The following is a 19,758-nucleotide window of genomic DNA, read 5'->3' on the forward strand; positions in this document are numbered from 1 at the left end:
TGTTTTCTTTTCTCTTTTCATTTGGGATTGTGCAAAAAAAAGTCCATACGACGTCAATGGGGATCGAACCAAGGCCGGCTGGAATGCAAAGTTACTTTACACGACCACGCTATCCATATAGCTGCTAGTGCTATTACAAAGGGCGTGATAATATTACACCTCATTATAAAATGAAGTTGGAAGGTGTTTTCTAAGACGATTAAGAAGAACATGAACGAGAATATATCTTTCTCTGTCTGGGCCGTGATTTTGGCAAACTATACGAAAAGCTTTCATTTAAAGGTGTCTCCTGTTTCGCTCCCTCATATTGGGTGTAGCATATATATAAAATAAATGATATACATGTATTGGGGAGTAGAACATTTTATGTTATCTTTCAGCTCATTTAATGTAATAAATCGGGATGCCAGAACATGTGCTAAAAATTAACTTTGGGTGTAGAAGTACAGGTAAACTTCGGTATAACGTACATTTCACTTTCAAAATTGTACGTTGTATCGAATTGTACGTTATATCGAAGCATAATAAAATACTCACAAACGTAGTCTATAATACATTATTGTGTTGCTGTTTTAGTAAAGTTAATGAATAACTTCAATCAGAAGACAAAGCCAGTCTTTCTCATGATGTTTACCTTCGTATTGTTGATTAAAGCTTGATTCATTTAGAATCCGAAATCAGCTGTATTTCGGGATTGATTGAAGGTACAAAACTTGTTTTAGCATCACAATACAGATAATTCATTGTTCTATCAGGAAAAAAAGTATTGAAAATTTGATTCCTTTACACTTTGGAAATGTGTACGTCATATCGAGGTAAAATGTACGTTATATCGAGGGTTCGTTATAACGAGGGTACGTTATATCGAAGTTTCCCTGTACGTTTTATCACATTAAAATCCATTTGCACTTTCAAACAAAGATCAATTTCGTCAACGCAAACATCAAATGGACTAACAACGCTTGTCGCTATGTAATTGTAGAAATTTGTTTCATTTGTATGGCAGCCCTCCCCTCAGAGAGGAGGAAAAGGGGTATCTAACCCCCATAGAAACATTTATGGCACCCTAAAACCTTCACATGCCAAATTTGGCTCCATTTGCTTGATTAGTTTTCGAGATTTCGAAATTTGTGTTTCATTTGGCGCCCCTTATTCGGGCTAACTTTCAATCAACCACCAGATAATTTTTTGATACATATTCAGGCCTTTTTAAAAGGTTTTATTTAGCTTGACCCGTTTGTATGTACGTGGGTAAATATGACCAGGTATGTCGGCATTCGATTTTTTGTTAGAAAATTAGCAATGTCACGAGTATGGCGGCATTCGTTCGCTAAGGGTTAATAGAAATTTAACCCTCTTCGTGTTGAGCGATTGATCTGAAATTTGGAATACCCCTGCGGAATGTGGCGAACCTCACGAATCTCGCTCTAGCGACCTGGCGTAGTGAAACGTCATCAAAGAATGGATAAAAACAAAAACATTCCATTGCACAATGGTCCAGGAGGTGCATTTAAGTGGAAATTAGCACTTAGAGCTCGACAGTTATTTTCTAGAGAAAAACTGTCTTGTAGAGGCAAACAAAGTTTGACGATGTTGTAGCCCCAGTTATTTGAAACATCTTTGTAGAACAAAGTTTTTTGTTTGCTCTAGAAAGAATGACAAACAATTGAAAAGAACGTATTTTTTGGAAAGAAATATCAATAAATTTGAGTGAAGTTGAGATATTGTAAAGTTCTGCATCGCAAAATATTTGTATTAGTAAGTTCTAAAAGTCTTTCGAAGACAATTTGTATGTAAGATTTTAAATATAAAAGTTAGAGCAAAAACAAAAAAAAAGTTTTTTTTATGGTGACCCTAACGCAACCTAAAAAAAGCGCTATATCGGTTATTTCAAGAGATAGAAAAAAAAATTATTCTACAAAGATGTCTTAAAAAAATTCGCCTACAACATTGTCGAACTATGTTTACCTCTATCTATAGAGATGAGAAAGTTATATTTTTAATTTCATCGACAATTTTGGTCACCCTATTTTTGATAACATAAAAATGAGCGCTCTATCATATGTAACAACTTTGTCGAAGACAGTTTTTGTCTAGAGAAGAACTGTCCACTGTAACATTATGCATTATGCATTGAGAGTAGAGGTGAGAATAATTGTATTAACCCATTTTAGGCCAAGCGTTCGAAAAATCGAACAGCAACTTTGATAATTTTTCATGTCTTTGGAAAGGAACCATATGGTAATGTTTTGGCACCAAAAGATAGCTTAATTTATTAGCTACCACTTATATCGATTTCATTAAATTTTGAGTAACTTTATTGGATAATAAATTTGATTTAAAACGAGTATGTTTGGAAGATGTTTTCAATTTCAAATAAAATACAAAAATATGTGAACTTTTCTACATTATTGCTTTGATAAAAGTGATATAGAGCGAAAATCATTCGATTGAGCTACCTACAGGAAAATAACAGCCGGGGAAATTGAGTGTTCGAAAAACCGAACGTTGGTCATTTTGTTGGAGCATTTTTTTTTTCTGCTGAATCAACACCAACACATCTAACCTCCGCTGCACATTTTGATTTGTTTACTTTAGAAGACGGAAGATTTTCATTTATTCTTACATTTTCAATTGTGAATGTTTGCAAATATCGATGAATTTAGCAAATATTATTGAAAATCTGTATGATTTTTTGTCCGTAATAACCTTAGGTGATGGCGGCCCGTAGTTTATTTTTGTGGAGAAGCTGGAGGAAATGATCAGTACGTTTAACGAGGATTCTAATGAGATTGTTTGTGTGAATATTCTTCCGCCGGACCGAATAATAACCTCCCAACCCTATATGCCATTGTACATTGCAGGTTTTGGAAAATGTTCGATTTTTTCGAGAAATGGATAATTGGGGAGACTAATTTTTAAGCATTGACACTTCTCCACAGTTCACAATAAAAATAACAGCATATGCTTTCGTTTGTAAGAGAAAGCGTGCCAGTAATTATTTAAAATTACATGAAATAAGAAATGCCACATCTCACCTTGGGTGGATTAATTTGGGTTTATACTTAGAGACCTCCATTCTCCTGTTCTTGTTCTTCCCGGAATCAAAAATTGATGCGTGTATGAATACCGTATATTTGCTAATTGAAGTGACTTTTTGTTCGCAGTATGTTTGTACTTGCAAAGAAAAGTGCGGGTTTCGGCCAATGTTCGATTTTTCAAACAGTCATTTCCCGGAAAATGGAAGATGGGAAAAAATAATTCTTGAACATTGGAGTTCCTTCAGCGTCAATAATCGAAATTACACCAATGGCTTTCGTCAAAAAAATAATTTTTACAGCTTGGTCGTTAATGGGTTAATAATAAAGTGATTTTTACGAACTAACGAAAATTTAAATTTATCCCCATCCAAACAAATAACGAAACGAATAATGTAAAACAGTTGAATAGCACGTTTAATCTTCTAACTAACAGGTATTTACCAGATACTTACCTTGATTTGAATTATGTAAAAAGTGATATAATTGTGTTTTAATCTGAAAGAGATGCTTACATTTTGAACAATAACTAAATACCATAAACATATTGATTTGAATGGAATCAATCTAATGTTATCAATGATTGTTATTATAGGGATTTTTTAACGATTGATAAATACACGTTATTGAACCGGAAAACTGCGACAATTTCTTACAGTATAACTTGAGACTAATTAAGCATTTAGAACCAAATTTGGCATATGAGGGTTTTTGGGTTCGAGAATTGTTTCTTTGATGAAATATAGTATCAATATTGGAGAAGTTCCCTCCAAAACTCTGCCAACAAATTGAAAAGCAGCTCAACTATTACTAATGTAACTAGGCAACATTCTGCTTCAAATGTGTTACGTGTTCTCCCCTGAACTGATTCATCAATCTTCTGGGTTGTCGAGGCAAAAAATTGCCATTTTTTCCTCGTCCACAAAAAAACCTCTCAATCACCCAAACCATAGCCAAATGATACACACATTTTCATTTCTACCTCCCCGAAGCGAGGCGACTCCGGCTGCGCTTGCCAAAAACATCTCTAGGACACCACTGCAAAACCAACTGACGAATACCGGCTTCTTTTCCTGTGTGTACGTCGTATAGACTCGCTCCATTTCGCCGAGGGGTTTCTGCGCTAAGCGACGAATCTGCAGCGATGGAAAAAGGAAAGCGAGCGATTCGTGAACACACACTCAAAGGAAGCAAGGAAGAGGTAACACGGCCCCAACATAGTCGAATTTAAATATAAATATCAACATTAAATTCAGCCATGGGGTCGGGCACGAGTATCTTGTGGTGGTCGATGGCGATTATGCGGCCATGCTGTGGCCACATACCATTAGTGGTTTAATCGAGGTGGTCACCATCGCTCGCAGTTGATCCCCGAATCGGCCGAGCGTGGTGCAAAGGTTGAAGGTGATAATGGGATTGGAAAGGGACGCCCGCAATGATATGGCCCGTCATCATTCGATGCGCTTTCACCGGGGTGAACGAATTTTGTGATGTATTTTGTTTTGTTTTGGTTTCGGGTGAACAGACATGCGGGTCACGCCCACCTAATGGCTTCCGGCGAGTGGATAGTAAAATTAAAAGACCACTGAAAGATCGTTGACCTTTAGTAAAACCATCGTTAGGGGTAAAGCTCACACATCTGAAATTTCAATCTAAATAAAACGAGTCGCCCCCTCGCAAATGTCTTCAACCGCACGATCAATAAAATTCACGTGTTTAAAGTGTTGGTCTGGTGCAAATTTTAAAACGGCATGACTCATCAGCGTCGCAACGCTCCCGTTGGTGGGGGATGACTGGGCGCCATCTAGGCACATCTCGTGTCGACTTTTCAAGCGTTACTTTGCGGTGGAGATTAATACCAGACCATGGATGCCTCGTGGTCCATGTCGGAGGCATGTCGGACGCCACTCGGACGAATTGTGTTATTTTTAAATATTTAAACAATTTGATTCAAACAACATCTCCCAGACGCGTTTACGCCGACACTTTTCTCGATGGATGCGAAAACGTCCGTCCTCGACTATTTGACTTTCCTGGCTTGTTAAGCTTGTTAATTGCTGGCGTGTATCACAACCGGCAGCAAGCGAGACGATAACGGAAATCGAAAAGAAAAAACTCACGAGAGCTTTGTTGTTTTTCATCTCGTGATGAACATGTACACATGTACTCCTTGAACCGTGTTTCGGAACGAGACAAAATGACTGAGTGCGAGATTCTTCTACAAGAGGGAAACCAAGACGGGAGGATCTTTCATATCCCCACCGGATCAGCTGCAGATGTCGTCGGCGTAACTCATTGTTCGTAACGGATAAAAAGTGCAAATTCCTCCGTCACGAATGATGTCGTTTCAGGGTCAACTTTTTTTGCACTCGCACAGAAGTCGTTCTTATCAGAACAACAGATGGAAGAAGCAGCGGTTGTTTACCGGTTGTGAATGTGTGTGTTTTTCATGTCTGGGGATGTTGTGTACTGTAACTTACCGACTATCTTCGTGGGAGCGTTCATTGGAAGCTTAAGTGAAGCAATGAAAACAAATGATGATAGAGGAAAGCAAACAGATAATCGGAGACAGTTTTTTTTTGTTTTGGTGCAAAAAACGCGTTCCGGAATGGAGCAGTAGTCGTTTCCTGCATGACTGATAAGTCAAAGGAAGTAATTGACATTTGAAAAAATTAAATCGCTATTAAGTGAACTGTTTTGTGTGATCGAAATAAAATCGTATTCCGTTCCAATCGAAATTATGTTGGTACGTCTATAGTGTTTTTCGCTGAAAAATTCACGTTTGATAGAACAATGAACTGGACGTTCTACTAATTTTTTTATGGCGCTCGTAGTGGTAGGATCTACAATATTTCAACTGCAGACTGTTTGGAAAGTTCTCTGGTTTCGGTGTGGTTTTGTTCAATCAATTCTAATTGTTTTTGGTTTGAAATTGAGCTAATTTAGTCTATTCTACCATATGTCATTTTTTGTCTGAGGAACTTCTCATCCGGCAAGAGATTTGCTGTTGTGGACAAAAACCCAAGATTTTTAAATTTTTATATTTGGAATATTTTACAAACATATTTTTAACATATTTATTTTACAAACATTTTTGTGTGTAGATGGAGTGGACAAAAATATCGGGAAAAAATAAAAAATCGATTACTTTCTGTTTTTACAGACGTTTTGTAGACTAACACATTTTTTACTAACCAACTGAATAACAAATCCAATTACTCTTATCAAACAGCATTCATTCGATTGCTAGAACATTCTAATAATAAGTTTAACTTAAAAAATTTTTTTTTTTAAATTAAACAGTTTTACTGTGATTAAACATAATAATTTGTACAGATAATGCACTGTTAATTTAAAAAATAATTAGGAATGTAGCCAGAGATGTCAACCTTCCTGAATTTTTCAGGATTTCCCAGAGTTTTTGGCACGTTCCCTGATTTCCTGACAAACACCTTATTTTGCCTAAACGAATTGTTTTCACTACGCATAAATTTTTCCAGGTTTTTCGAAACTGTGCTGAATAATTTCATGAAATCAGAATATCAGACGAATTCGAGAAATAATAACAAGATTAAGTTTTAGGGAAAACGTTACCTTATATGATGTGTATGAACGAGTAGCCGCAGAGTTTTATGTGCAAAACTACTCAATTTAAATTCAAAGTCAATTATAAACGATAAAAGATCCCTGCCAATTTCCCTCACTAGCAAAAAGTTGAACTATATGACCAGCATAAAACATACTAGAAAACAAACATGTTGTGGAAGGATAGAATGTTCAAGCTAGCAGATACCCTTCCTTCATCAATCTAGGGCATTGGTGAGACTGGAATAAAATCGTGGGGCCCGTCGGATTTCCATTATCCACAGCAGGGCTCGGCATAGTCATATTCAACTGAGGATAGTCAGGGGACTATGAAGAAATTCCCCTTCGTATTCAAATGACTGACTTCTTCCAACAGTTTCTCCGTCAATATGCCTCAACAGTCAGTCGGGCGTTTAGTTGCTATCACCCTCTACAACTCGGTTATCTCATTTCATTTTTCCCCGTCAAATGGATTTTATTGCATATAGAAATGACTCCTCCCAGAATGAATTCGTTTCTCTCTCTCATGTATTACATACGCATGTATCGATGTTTGATTTCAACGTGATTTGACATATACTACAGGTGAGCTAGACTTTTTTTTGTATCGTACACAAAAATTTCCACGCATATAAAATAGGGTACAGTGTTGTGTTCAGAAACACTGACGAGTTTATGAATTTTGTTGATATAAATCCATTTTGTTGTATGTTTTTCTATCACAAAATTGAACTCGGAGGTAAAGTGAACTGAAATTTTGTTTAGAATTCCTCCAAACAGCACGCTATTTTGTACGGTATTTACGCTAACGCGAGGACCTTTATAGCATACCTGGTAACCGTCTAAGTTCGTTAGTTTGAGTTCACGGTGGGTAAACAATGAAGCCGTCCATTAATGGTGTAACTACTTTTTTGCATCAGGAATAAAGTTCTCGTTCCACTTTATATGGGCGTTAAAATGAGATTATGTACGAGGGTAACGAGATTCGTGTCGGGAAGTAGTATTATGGATTGAAGTCAGGTTGAATGAAGAGGCATATTTGTATTCATTAGTCACTCCATACAAATGGAACACAAATTTTTGCACAACTCGAGAATTAATCATGCAAACGGAACCAAATTTGGCATGTGGAGGATTTAGGGTGCGATAAATGTTTTTATGGTGGTATGACATTCCACCCCCATCTCTGAGGGGGAGCTGCCATACAAATGAAAGACAGATTTCTGCATAACTCGAAAACTAATCGAGCAAATATAACGCCCTCTAGTCCGAAGCCGTGTAAACAATTTAAAAACAAACACAATCAACAATTACGAAAACAAAGTCCATTTTTTTGCGAGTATGATGTTTTAGAAAAAAGTCTAGCTAAATGGCTTTAATTTGATATGTCGATCATCTGAATCGGTCCAGTAGTTCAAAAGTTATGGATTAAAAAAAAACATTTTTGTAAGAAAATTAATAAATTTGGACCACCCTATTGAAAAAAAGAAAATACAGGGAAACTTCGATATAACGTACCCTCGTTATAACGAACCCTCGATATAACGTCACTCGATATAACGTACATTTTACCTCGATATAACGTACACATTTCCAAAGTGTAAAGGACATTTTTCTTCAATATTTTTTTCTGATAGAACAATGAATTATCTGTATTGTGATGCTAAAACAAGTTTTGTACCTTCAATCAATCCCGAAATACAGCTGGTTTTGTGATTCCGGATTCTAAATGAATCAAGCTTCAATCAACAGTACGAAGGGAAACATCATGAGGCAAGATGGCTTCGTCTTCTGATTGAAGTTATTCATTAAAATTACTAAAACAGCAACACAATCATGTATTATAGACTACGTTTGTGAGTACTTCGATATAACGTACAATTCGATACAACGTACAATTTTGAAAGTGAAATGTACGTTATATCGAAGTTTACCTGTAATAATATTTTGCGATAAGGAGCAATACTACCACTTTACACGAAAATCTTAGAACCACTTTATCGGTTTGACATGGAATGGGTGCTATAGGATGTTGGATGGATGGTGAATCTCTTAGGGCGAAAGTAGATCATATTTGATTTGAAAAATCTTTTTTTTTCTATGAAAAAATCTGAACCATTAACATTTTTGTCAATGTTAACCTTTAACTTGTTCTAACTTGTGCTAGTTTGCCCAATCCTAACACTTCCATTCGAAAACTGGTAAAAATTTCCACTAAGAGGAAATATGAGTTTTCCACAGCATTTGGAAGTTTTTTGACTCAACCGTAACTTTTGAAAAGGACGTATCGATTTTGGTAAGAGAAATCTTTGATGATTTATATCTCAAAAACTATGATTCGTACCGAAATAGTGTCTTAGAAAGGGTTATTGAGTATTGATGTTCAAACTTGAAAAAATACACACTGAGAAAAAAAATAGTACTCTTTTGTTATTTACAAAAAAAACTTCAATTTGCAATAACTAAAATTTGTATTTTTTTTTATTTTTTTTTGAATTTGTGCAACATCGAATTCTTATGAATTTTCGAAACTTCGAATTGTTGTATGTTAACAATAATTTTTAGTCACAAATTATGGGTCCTGATGTGATTTAAAACAAAAAAGCTCTTCATCAATCTCCTTCCTAAATGTAGTAATTTAATGTATTTGCTTATAATTTCCAACAACTTTTCATAATTTGTGGCTGAAAATGATTGTTAGCCTACAAAAATTCGATGTTTCGAAAACTCATAAAAATTCGATGTTCCACAAAGTTTGTGAAAAATAGTTTTGCCATCTTGGACTGATCTTAAAAATTTTCTATTTTATATGAAAAAAAAAAATATTTCAGATATAGCAAATCAAAGTTTTTTTTTGTAAATACAAAAAGAATACTTTTTTCTTCCAGTTTATATTTTTTCACGTTTAAAGATCAATACTCTATAACTCTTTCTGAGACACTATTTCGATACGACTCATAGTTTTAGAGAAATAAATTATCAAAGATTTCTCTTACCAAAATTGATACGTCCTTTTCAAAACTAGCGCTTGATTCAAAAAATTCCCAATTGCTGTGGAAAACTCACATTTCCTCCAACCCAAACGGAATACAAACTTTCATTCGCATCAACAATACATGTTTTTGAAATCTGCATTTTTAGGGCGATTTCATTTGGAATTTCTATTGTTTTGATCAAACCGATTTATTTCCTTAAACTGCATTTTTTTATTCACTTCTGGCTTGCTATAGAATCTATATAACAGAATCCATCTTATAAACAGAAAATGTAATGACAGAAAAAAAGTTGATTCCAACTGTCTTCAAGTTGCATTAAACTTCGAAATTGACAAACAAAAATCGAGATAACAGTAAATCTTTCATGCAATTTTAAGACATTTGGCATCAACAATTTGTTTTTAAATTTCATATTTACATTTTTTATATATAACATACATTGATACTCTAATGTGCATCGTGTAGGTTGATGAATCATTTCCATAGTCATTTATAAATTATTGAATCATTTCTCACGAGGTATATTCGGTGGCTACTGAATGGTGTGATCTTTTGTCTTGAAATTTCCCACATGATTTACGGTTGTATTGTACTGTACTGAATGATTTACGTCGGTTTTCATGATTTCACCTGTCCATCAAAGCCTCAATTGCAACAAAATGCTATATCATATAACGCTCTGGCACCTTCTCCCCAGCCATGCAAAGAAAACCTAAAAACTAATCATTTCTCCCCTTCCTCGATCGTTCCCGGATAGCGGTTATGCCAATTTTCTAATGACTAATTTCGGAACCGCAAAGCAGCATGGGTCTCGCATTGCAAAAAAAAGTCGCACTGATACAGGAACTATGCCCGTAAAGCAAATAACAGTTGCGCCTGAGGCATCTGTTTCAACGGTTTCTTCGGCACGATGGTTACTTCGAAACCGAAGAACATGACACCGTGAAGTGAGAGTCAACCGACGAAAATCAAACAAAACGGAAAACAAGTCGATCCATTCGAGCTTTGCCTCACGTTCGACGGAGACTTGATGGGCTTCCGATTATTAATCTATTAATTCGGCCGAATAGGGAGAACAGAGGACACATTAAACGATTGCCACAAATTTAATTCTGCGACAACAAATTGAAAAACAGTCCTACGTCATGCTATGCAAATTAATTACCTGCTGTGTCTTCCCCCTGCCCGAGTGGGGCATCTCCTGTGCCTGATATGAGTCATCGTTGATTACGTTCCCCGCGTTCAACGAACTCTACACTCGGTCGTACCCGATCCCTAAACTGTTTAGAATGATAGACCCATGGCCAAAGTTTCCCAAAGACATTTAGAAGGAATGGATATAATTATCTGTTGTGTGCAAAAAAAGTCGGACGAAATTACCTCTCCGCAAAAAATGGCCAACCCTTGATGAACAGAGTGAATTCGAGTTTTTTTCGTCAGTCACATTCGGAAAAGAGCGTGAAGCATAGAAACGCTAATTGTGGGGACGAAATTTAGAGGGTCTGAATTTTCGATTCGTGCTGTGGACTCCCAATTTTTTTATTTCCTTCTGTAACACATAGAAAGCAACCCGCTATATATTCAATATATATCATTTTCTTCCTCATCTGGAGAACTGTTCAAATTTTAATGAGCGACAACCTCCCATAAAATGATTCTTTGTTTCAGAACAGCCTGATCCTTAAAATCACCAAAGAAGTGCCGAAAACTCTTGCCATAGCAATTTTTGTTCCACTTCCAGCGATGCAGACGGAAAAGAAAAACAAACAACACACATTTTTTTCATGGTCTAACCTTTCCGTTACGGTAAACAACATCCTTTGCGTTCTATATTTAGCTCTATTCGTTCACGCGTTCAAGCGACCAAAGGGTCCCGGACTACGGCTCTATTTTCAACCCATCCGCCGCAACCGGCATCAATATTAACACTCCTAAATTATGTTTCCAGATCCGTAAGTGCCCATCGAAATCCGACAGCAGGACCTGAAACTGAATGTTTATTGATCTCTTATCGTTTTCGTTTTTTTTTGTTTCTAACCGACTGCGACTTCCCCGACTGTATGGGAGTATGCGTGGGGTATTTATACGTTCTTGAACTTATGCGTGTGCGTACGTCACTGAGTGCACTCCAAAGAAGAACATACTCAGCCTATCCGGAGTTTCACAGGTCTCTCTATTTTCTGTCCGTCTGGATGCTGTTGCGTACCCCAGCTCCTCCTGGTAGTGCTCACGAGATGCAGATGTACATTGTGTCTCTGTTGACTCATTCTCCCACCCGCCCGCTGTTAATGTGTGCATTAATGTGGGTACAACGTATTTTCCTGTTCGTTCTGCTCACTCGCGCTCATCATCCAGCTGCAACTCGAATTGCCGTAGGTTCCTTGTTCACATCTGGCAAGGAGAAGACGAAACAAGAGGGTCGCTGGCGTCCTCCCGGATGATGAGAAGACAGAACGGAAAAGAACAACAACAGTCCGTTGTTGTTGTCGATGTTCTGTTATGCATCATAATTTGTGATCCGCAGCACCCACTAGCAGCAGCAGCTCACTCAAAACAAATCATTTTGTGTCTCGTGTTTTTTCCTCAACACATATATTATTTCATATGAGAGTTAATAGAAGAAAAAAAACTCAGAAATGAACGAATATAGAAGAGACCTAATGATGGGTAACGGGTTGGATGTTGCCGCCGACGTTGCTCTGCCATTCGAAAGCGAGAGTGATGCTGCTGCGTTCTTCGATAAATAACATCGAGGATCGCATATTGAATTACAAGTGGTTCGTTGAAGCCGAGAGTGTTTTGTTGGAAATCTGACGAAATCGGATGCAATTGTTAAATTCTGCTGATCCCATCGAAATGGAATGGTCAATCTAATTATGTTAGGTTGTCTATAATGACCCGTTTGATCATCTCGCTTGAGAGCAGTCGATTTTTGGTTAGATTCGTGTGTCACTTTTCATCACGATGGATCCAACAATATATCCCTACGAGGGATTGAATGGAACGACTTATTTTTAAAATAGAATTAGGAGGCATGTAAACCCATACAACGTTTGTTGTCACGCCAATTGTTGTTTCCACGTAGACCATTCAATTTCTTTCCTCCGCCTGTGAATGATGGATATCATTAGTAGCATGTCCGAAAAAGAACCTGAAACTATTGAGCAGTGGGTCCAAAACTCCCCAGGAGGATGGTTGTATTAGCTGTTATCCATGGCTATTACGCAAAGAAAGTAATGGATAGAACCCCTAAGCCAAGGTGTGATGCGATCCTTGCCGAGGGATGAATGGTCGGGGAAAGGTGTTTAATTAAATACCTCGCCCTCCACAGTACTTCGTGCCCTTACTGCATTAAGTGGGTCTCTTATGCAGTTTACTTTCTTTACCGCGCAAAGTTCAAATAGACGTCATCAGGGATTTTGGTAGAGAGATATTCTACGCGGTGAATCTTTTAAATCTGCGAATCTGATAACTCTTAGTCCAGGTTTAGAAATATTCCCAAATGTACCAAACGACCGGTCCAAACTAAAGCAGAACACTAAGGTTCTGCAAATAAACGTTCATCACGCTAAAGCAGCGTCGATTGTGTTGTCTAGAAGGCTTATCAGAGACGCTATGGTTCCACTAAGGAAGAATATTGGGTAATCAAACAGGTTCATGTAAGTTATTCTACGATGACAAGCATGACTCTCCAAGAAATGCTGTCTTAGTAAATGCAAATATTAAATGCTTTCCTATAACAGAGTTCATTAATTTTGAATTTTGTTGATATAAACCCATTTTTCTGTATGTTTTTTTTTCACAAAATAGAACTCGGAGACAAAGTGAACTAAAATTTTGTTCAGAATTGCTCCCATACTGCATGCTGTTTACTAATATTATCACGAGGACCTTTCTAGCATACCTGATAACTGTCTAAGTTCGTTAGTTTGAATTCACGGTGGGCAAACAATGAAGCCGCCCATTAATGGTGTAACTACTTTTATATAGCCGGTCCAATTAATTTTGCAGGTTTTCCTTTCTAGGATACCTAAGGGTAATCACTGCCGACTGTTGTGACGCGTAGTATTTCAGAATTTCGTTTCGTTGAGTGGCTGATAGTTCGCGTTTACACAATCATATCACCTGCCTCAGCTAATCCTGACTATTACCTTTCCCCACTAACAACCACTCCTTTCTAGTAAGCGATCGATCGTGAGTTCAAAACTCAGGGCCCTCATTGACCATCTTTGTGTTGTTACTGAGTAACTACGTCCATGCAACAATCATCAGCGATGAAGATCGATCCACGGTCTCTGCTCTACAAGAAACATCGAGCTGCTGTTCTATTAATAACTCAACAATGATCATATCAACTGTCTCCGCTGTCCGGTGGTCTAACTGGATGATGGAAGAACAGAAGGAATGCTCTTACACCTAAATGGCCACTGTGTAAATGTACCATATGCAATGGTATAGAAGAAATACTCTTACGCCGAAAAATGGCAACTGTGTAATGTTCTATTTATGGATATGATAAACATGTGACATGTACACGATTAAAATTCGGCTCTGTTACAACTAAATGCTAATGAGCTTAAAATAAATAAATGGGATAAAAAAACCACTCCTTTCATGATAATTGCCACGGAACCATGCTATAGAGGCGACCCTTCTGGCCTTCGGGCGGCGAATATCATACTAACATTCCTTCTCTTCCCCTGGTAACTATAAGAGCGAGGCCGGCGTCGTTATTGACTATTTAAAGTTCGAATCGCCGAGACTTGCACAATGAGAATGGTTTGTTACTCCCTTGCGTCATTCTGTGTGTGTTCTTCGTGCAATTTCGCTGGTTCAGGTCAATCTTCACAATCATTATTCATTTTATATGGACGTTAAAACAAGATTGTGTTCGCGAATAACGAGATTCATGTCAGGGGGAGTAGTAAAGTGGATCGAAGTCAGTTTGAATGAAGAGGTAGATTTGTATTCATTATTCACAGCAATTAGAATAATCATTTGAAGAGAGTCGATTTTCATTTTTCATCTTCGAAATTTTCAGGCCCTGCTTAGAACAATTTCTTGACGGATTAAACGAAAGACATCCGATCTATTTCAGCCTAACACATACCATTGCAGCTACCTTAAATCCTTATTTTCATAAGTGTATGACTTATTCACATTGTCACTAATTTTTGTAAAAGCCCCAAATTTTTTTTTCAAAATTCGTTTTGCTAACTGGAAAAAAGTAGGGTACTGTGTAGTGGGTAATATTTTCAGTTTTTCAATTGTATTTTCACTCCGGATAGCCGAATTTTCCGGGTTATCGAATCCATTGGCGTCTCGTCCGCCTGTTCAAACTGTTCATAGGACATGTAGACAATCTCAGATTTTATTTTTATTTCACATTTGTAGCATGGATGAGAAATTATTGAATATCCTTATTTTCTTCTCTGTTTGGGTGAAACTTCTCCACCGTGAATAATGTAATCTGATAGCTACACTTGACTACACCACACAACCCGCACACAAACAACACAACACTACGAAATCAGCAGGAATGGCTACTACGGAAGACGATTCTGTTGCTTTTATTTGAAAGATGAGAAAATTTAGTACAGGATATAGTAATGAAGCATCTAGATAAGTGGATTTTAATAACATTTTGGAAGTGAAAACATGTGCTCCCGTGGCCGAGTGGTTAGCGTCATAACTAACATGCCGGGTGTTCGGGTTCGATTCCCGTTCTGGTCGGGGGAATTTTTCGTCAAAGAAATTTCCTCCGACTTGCACTGTGATCACGCGTATTCTAGAGCTTGCCACTCAGAATGCATTCAAGGCGTGTTATTTGGCATAGAAATCTCAACTAAGTACTAATAAAAATGACGCAAGTAATACTACGTTGAAACGGCGAAGTTCCTCTAGGAACGTTAGTGCCATTGAAGAAGAAGAAGAAGTGAAAACATAAAAGTTTGTAATTTTTAATGCGTTATTATTAATTTTATCCTAAAAATTCATATAAAATTTGATTGTTTCTATCAATTAGATTAAAACTCTCTATCCGCTCTACAATTTGTTCTTTGACACTCAACTTTTGTCTTTCTTAGTTTCGCTGCAATATTGATATAAACAATTCCTGGTCAAAATGTAAGCAAAATCATCAAAAATCACGATTCTTACCCCTCTGTACATATAATAGCCACTTAAATTTCGCCTTAACGAACGGTTACATTTTTTCTTGTAACAAGTCATATTTGAATTTAAAAAAAAATATTTTTTTTTCAAACTGTATATAATCGAGTCTGAAATTGTATATAATCGAATCTGTACATAATCGAGTCCAGCCTGTATCTAGTTTTTCATGTTGAGTCGCATGATTCCATTTTTCATATTACTTTTCCCAAATGGTTACAATTCGGCGAAGTAATGAAGTTTCATAAATTTTGAAAAATTCATATCACCATTTTGGTGAGTTTGAGTAGGGCACCACTGTACGTCAGATTTAGTCAAATAGGAAGGGTTTTCAAATAAAAATAAGCAAAAAAAAAATGTCGAAGGAAAGGTGTTTCGAGGTATAAAAATTTTTGATATTAAATTAAATTTTTGAGTAAGATTTTTTAGCAGTGCATTCCTGATGTTATTTTTCATAGATAGTTCATCAATTTTCCAACAACTTTGTCGAACATCATATTTTAATAAGACATCTGAATTTTGAGGTACAATTTTTGATAGAAAGGTCAGTAACTTTGAATACGCCCTTCAAAAAAAGAAGTCGTTATTTAAATGGGTCATAAGAGAATGAAAATTGTGATTTTGGGTAGCTTCCATCATATGTACCGAGCTGCCGTTCTACGCATATTTAAATGCCATGTTCCAAAATCAACAACTGAGAAAAACGCAATCAAAGTTTTCTCGCATATTTGTCTACCAAAAGCTTTAAGCATTTCAATTTAGCAATACACCGGGTTTTTTATAAGCACCATACTATTGTTTAATGAAAAGTGATGAGATCCCCTCACTGAATCAATTAAGCTTGATTACGGGTTTAAAAATTCATGGTGGGACTGTTATGCCTAGAATATCAACATGGGACAATTGAACTTGATGTTGTTTTTTGATATACTGGGAACAAACAATAATTGTTTTTTGTGTTTTTTTCGAAAGATTATGCATAAAAACACCGTTTTATGAAGAAATGAGCGATCTGCAACACCTCCGCAGAATTTAAATCTCATTGTTATTAGGCATTCGCTAACAAGGTGTACACGTGTTCTGTTAAATTTTTTCTTATTTGTTTGAGAATTAGTTCGATCTTCCAAACCAGAAAAGAGTGCATGAGGCCTGCTGAAAGTGTGACATAAAATTCTTGTACTTGAACCGACTTATTCGATATGGATCTACAAAAAATACATGGTGGGACAGTTATGAATAGAATATCAACATGGGACAATTGAACTAGATGTTTTTTAAAAGTTGGGAATAAACTATATGTTTTTTTTTTGTGTTTTTCCGTAAGATTATGCATAAAAACAACGTTTTATGAAGAAAAGTGATAATCGTCAAAAAGTAACATGGGACAACTATGCGTACAACGGCTGCGAGGTTCAATGAAATCAAAGAGAATCGCGTCAAAATTTCCTTTTGGTCTGATTTGGCGTGGAATTGAACTATATTCCAGGAATCCATTTATATATATACAGGTCGGACTCGATTATATGTGATTCGATTATATACATTTTTGGACTGGTTTATATACAGTTTGGAAAAAAAAATATTTTTTTTTTATTTCAAATATGGTTTATTTCAAGAAATGTAACCTTTCAACGTTAAGGTGAAGTTTAAGTGGCTATTACATGTACAGTGGGGTAAAAATCGTGATTTTTTTAGGTTTTGCTTGAACTTTCACCAGGAATCGTTTATATCGATATTGCAGTCAAATTAAGAAAGATAGAACTTGGGCGTCGAAGAACAAATTGTAGAGCGGTAAAAGAACTTCAATTGAATTGATAGAAACAATCTAGTTTGATATAAATTTTTAGGATAAAATTAATAATAACACATTTAAAATTATCAACTTTTAAGTTTTTCACTTCCAAAATGTTTTTAAAATCCACTAGTTTAGCTGTTCCAATACTGAGAATATCTAAATAAATTTATTTTTTTCATGTGAGAAAGGTGTTTTCTGACTTTAAGGGGATGAATAAAAAATCAAATTCCTCTTTTATTTTCAAAAACAAAAAATACATGTATAAAAAAAACAATTAAAGAGATGTTTTATGACTCGGTTATATACAGGATTGGATTACATACAGTGAAAAGAAATAAAAAACTTTATATAATCGAGTCCGCGCTGTATATAGATACACTGGTTTGACGAGATAAATAAATAAATAGAACTTCATTACTTGCATAGAGGCGAAAGAACTGAAAAATGTATCTCTATAGTTCAACACAAATTCATCTCTATAGTTCAACACATCATCATCACCATCGTCATTACTTGCAGTTAACTCGAGATTAGTTTCTATTGGTAATTTTTTGGATAGTATACTCATATGATAAGCAAGTTTTGATTTACCTGTTTCTGATATAAGTTCCGAAACTGGAAATGGTTATCTAAAAGGATAAATTCTCATCTCTTCAATAGCATAGCCTAAGCCTATATAATTCTTAGCTAAACCTACAATAAATTACATCCAAAAGTTTCAATGCAGCATGTCGTAAATCAGCCACAAAGTTTAAGCACCGACAACGATCCTTCCCGTAACTGCCAAAAATTCAAATAACAACTTGTTATGAATTCCGCTCACACACCCATCGCTACGGCTACTCTTTCAACGCTCGCTCATTTGCTTTCCTAGGCCAACACCAAAACAAAGTGCTACTGGACTGAAATATCGATTAATTTTCCCCCCTGAACGTGGAAGAATGACCAACTCAACGCTCCCCATAAACTAGAAACCGTATGGGAAAAATACACTGTTAGACCGCCTCTCGTTATTACCTCTTCCATAAATCTCCGGTTGCGCATCCGCTGCTTCTGCTGTTAGTTCCGAATTCCGGTGAATGCCGCTTGCATGAATCGATGAGGATGCACTCGAATTAAATAGATCAATAAATACTACGATAAACACTAACACATGGAACAGAGGAGTAGCCCCGGTGCCCCAAACGAAGCCACCATTCGGTCGCCATCGTCGGCTGCGTGGCCTATGGTGCCCCGGCATCCAGAGCCGTTGTCGTCGTCTTTCTGGCGCTGCTGCTTCGGCGGACAAACTATCATTCCATATTCCAGGGTCACGCTGGCAGTGGTGCACTCTGGTGCTGACCTCAGCAAACCCGAGGGGCCACCATTGCTCGTGCATTGCTGACCTCGGATGGCGATGGTCTTCTACACTATCAGCAATGACAACAGCACTTCCGACAACGTTGCATTCGCTATCATCGTACCCAATGTTATTATTGCTCCACTGATTTCGCTGATGCTGATTGTTATGCTGTAGATTGATGATGCTAGTAGTAATACGCGTATTATTGGTAGTGGTGGTAGTGACTGCAGTAGTAGAACATTTCTTTGTTTTCATCGGCGCCGACGGAACGGTCGCCTTGCCCAGAATCATGATCTTATCTGGTGGCCCGAACGCACACACCCTGGCACTGCACAAACTGCATTTGCACTCCTCGGCAGTAAATTGCAACGAAAATTTCACACTGCACCCCGCACACACTGCTCACTTACGCAAAGCACTAGAAACGGAACGAGAAATAAAAGCCACAATCTTTCACTCGCCTAAACGACTTCCTTTCTTCGCTCGTTTTTTTTTCGATGTTGAGAAATTTTCTTATTCTTCCTGCCCCGCGAACGTATGTTAACTTTCTCGCCGACGTCAGGCCGCACAAGCACATAACCCTCTCACCAAAGTGCTATGAACCTCTTCTCTTCTATATGTGTGGAATAACACGAAAACTAAGAACCACTACTGCGGCCCCTGACACCGTCTCACACTACACACTGTTATGCCCGGTGGTCTGTTATGCTAACGAAAACCGTAACCGACGCGCGACGAGTCCAAAGAAGTACGTCCTTCCACGAACGCAAACGCTTCACATCTGATGGCAAAAACTGAACGAACAACATCAGAGAGACAGAGCATAGAAAG

At 37.0% G+C, this 19,758-nt stretch overlaps 1 protein-coding gene across 1 annotated transcript in view; it reads right to left on the minus strand.

Annotated features, from left to right (window-relative positions):
- LOC129770675 (uncharacterized) overlaps positions 1 to 19,700 on the minus strand; it is a 105,304-nt gene extending 85,604 nt beyond the window's left edge. Inside the window, exon 1 of the mRNA XM_055773641.1 lies at positions 18,603 to 19,700. Coding sequence (XP_055629616.1) covers positions 18,603 to 19,218 — 616 coding nt within the window. The 5' untranslated portion in view covers positions 19,219 to 19,700. The remainder of the gene's footprint in view (positions 1 to 18,602) is intronic.
- Between the last annotated feature and the right edge of the window lie 58 nt (positions 19,701 to 19,758).

This window comes from Toxorhynchites rutilus, chromosome 1 (assembly GCF_029784135.1).
Source record: "Toxorhynchites rutilus septentrionalis strain SRP chromosome 1, ASM2978413v1, whole genome shotgun sequence".
NCBI lineage: Eukaryota > Metazoa > Arthropoda > Insecta > Diptera > Culicidae > Toxorhynchites > Toxorhynchites rutilus.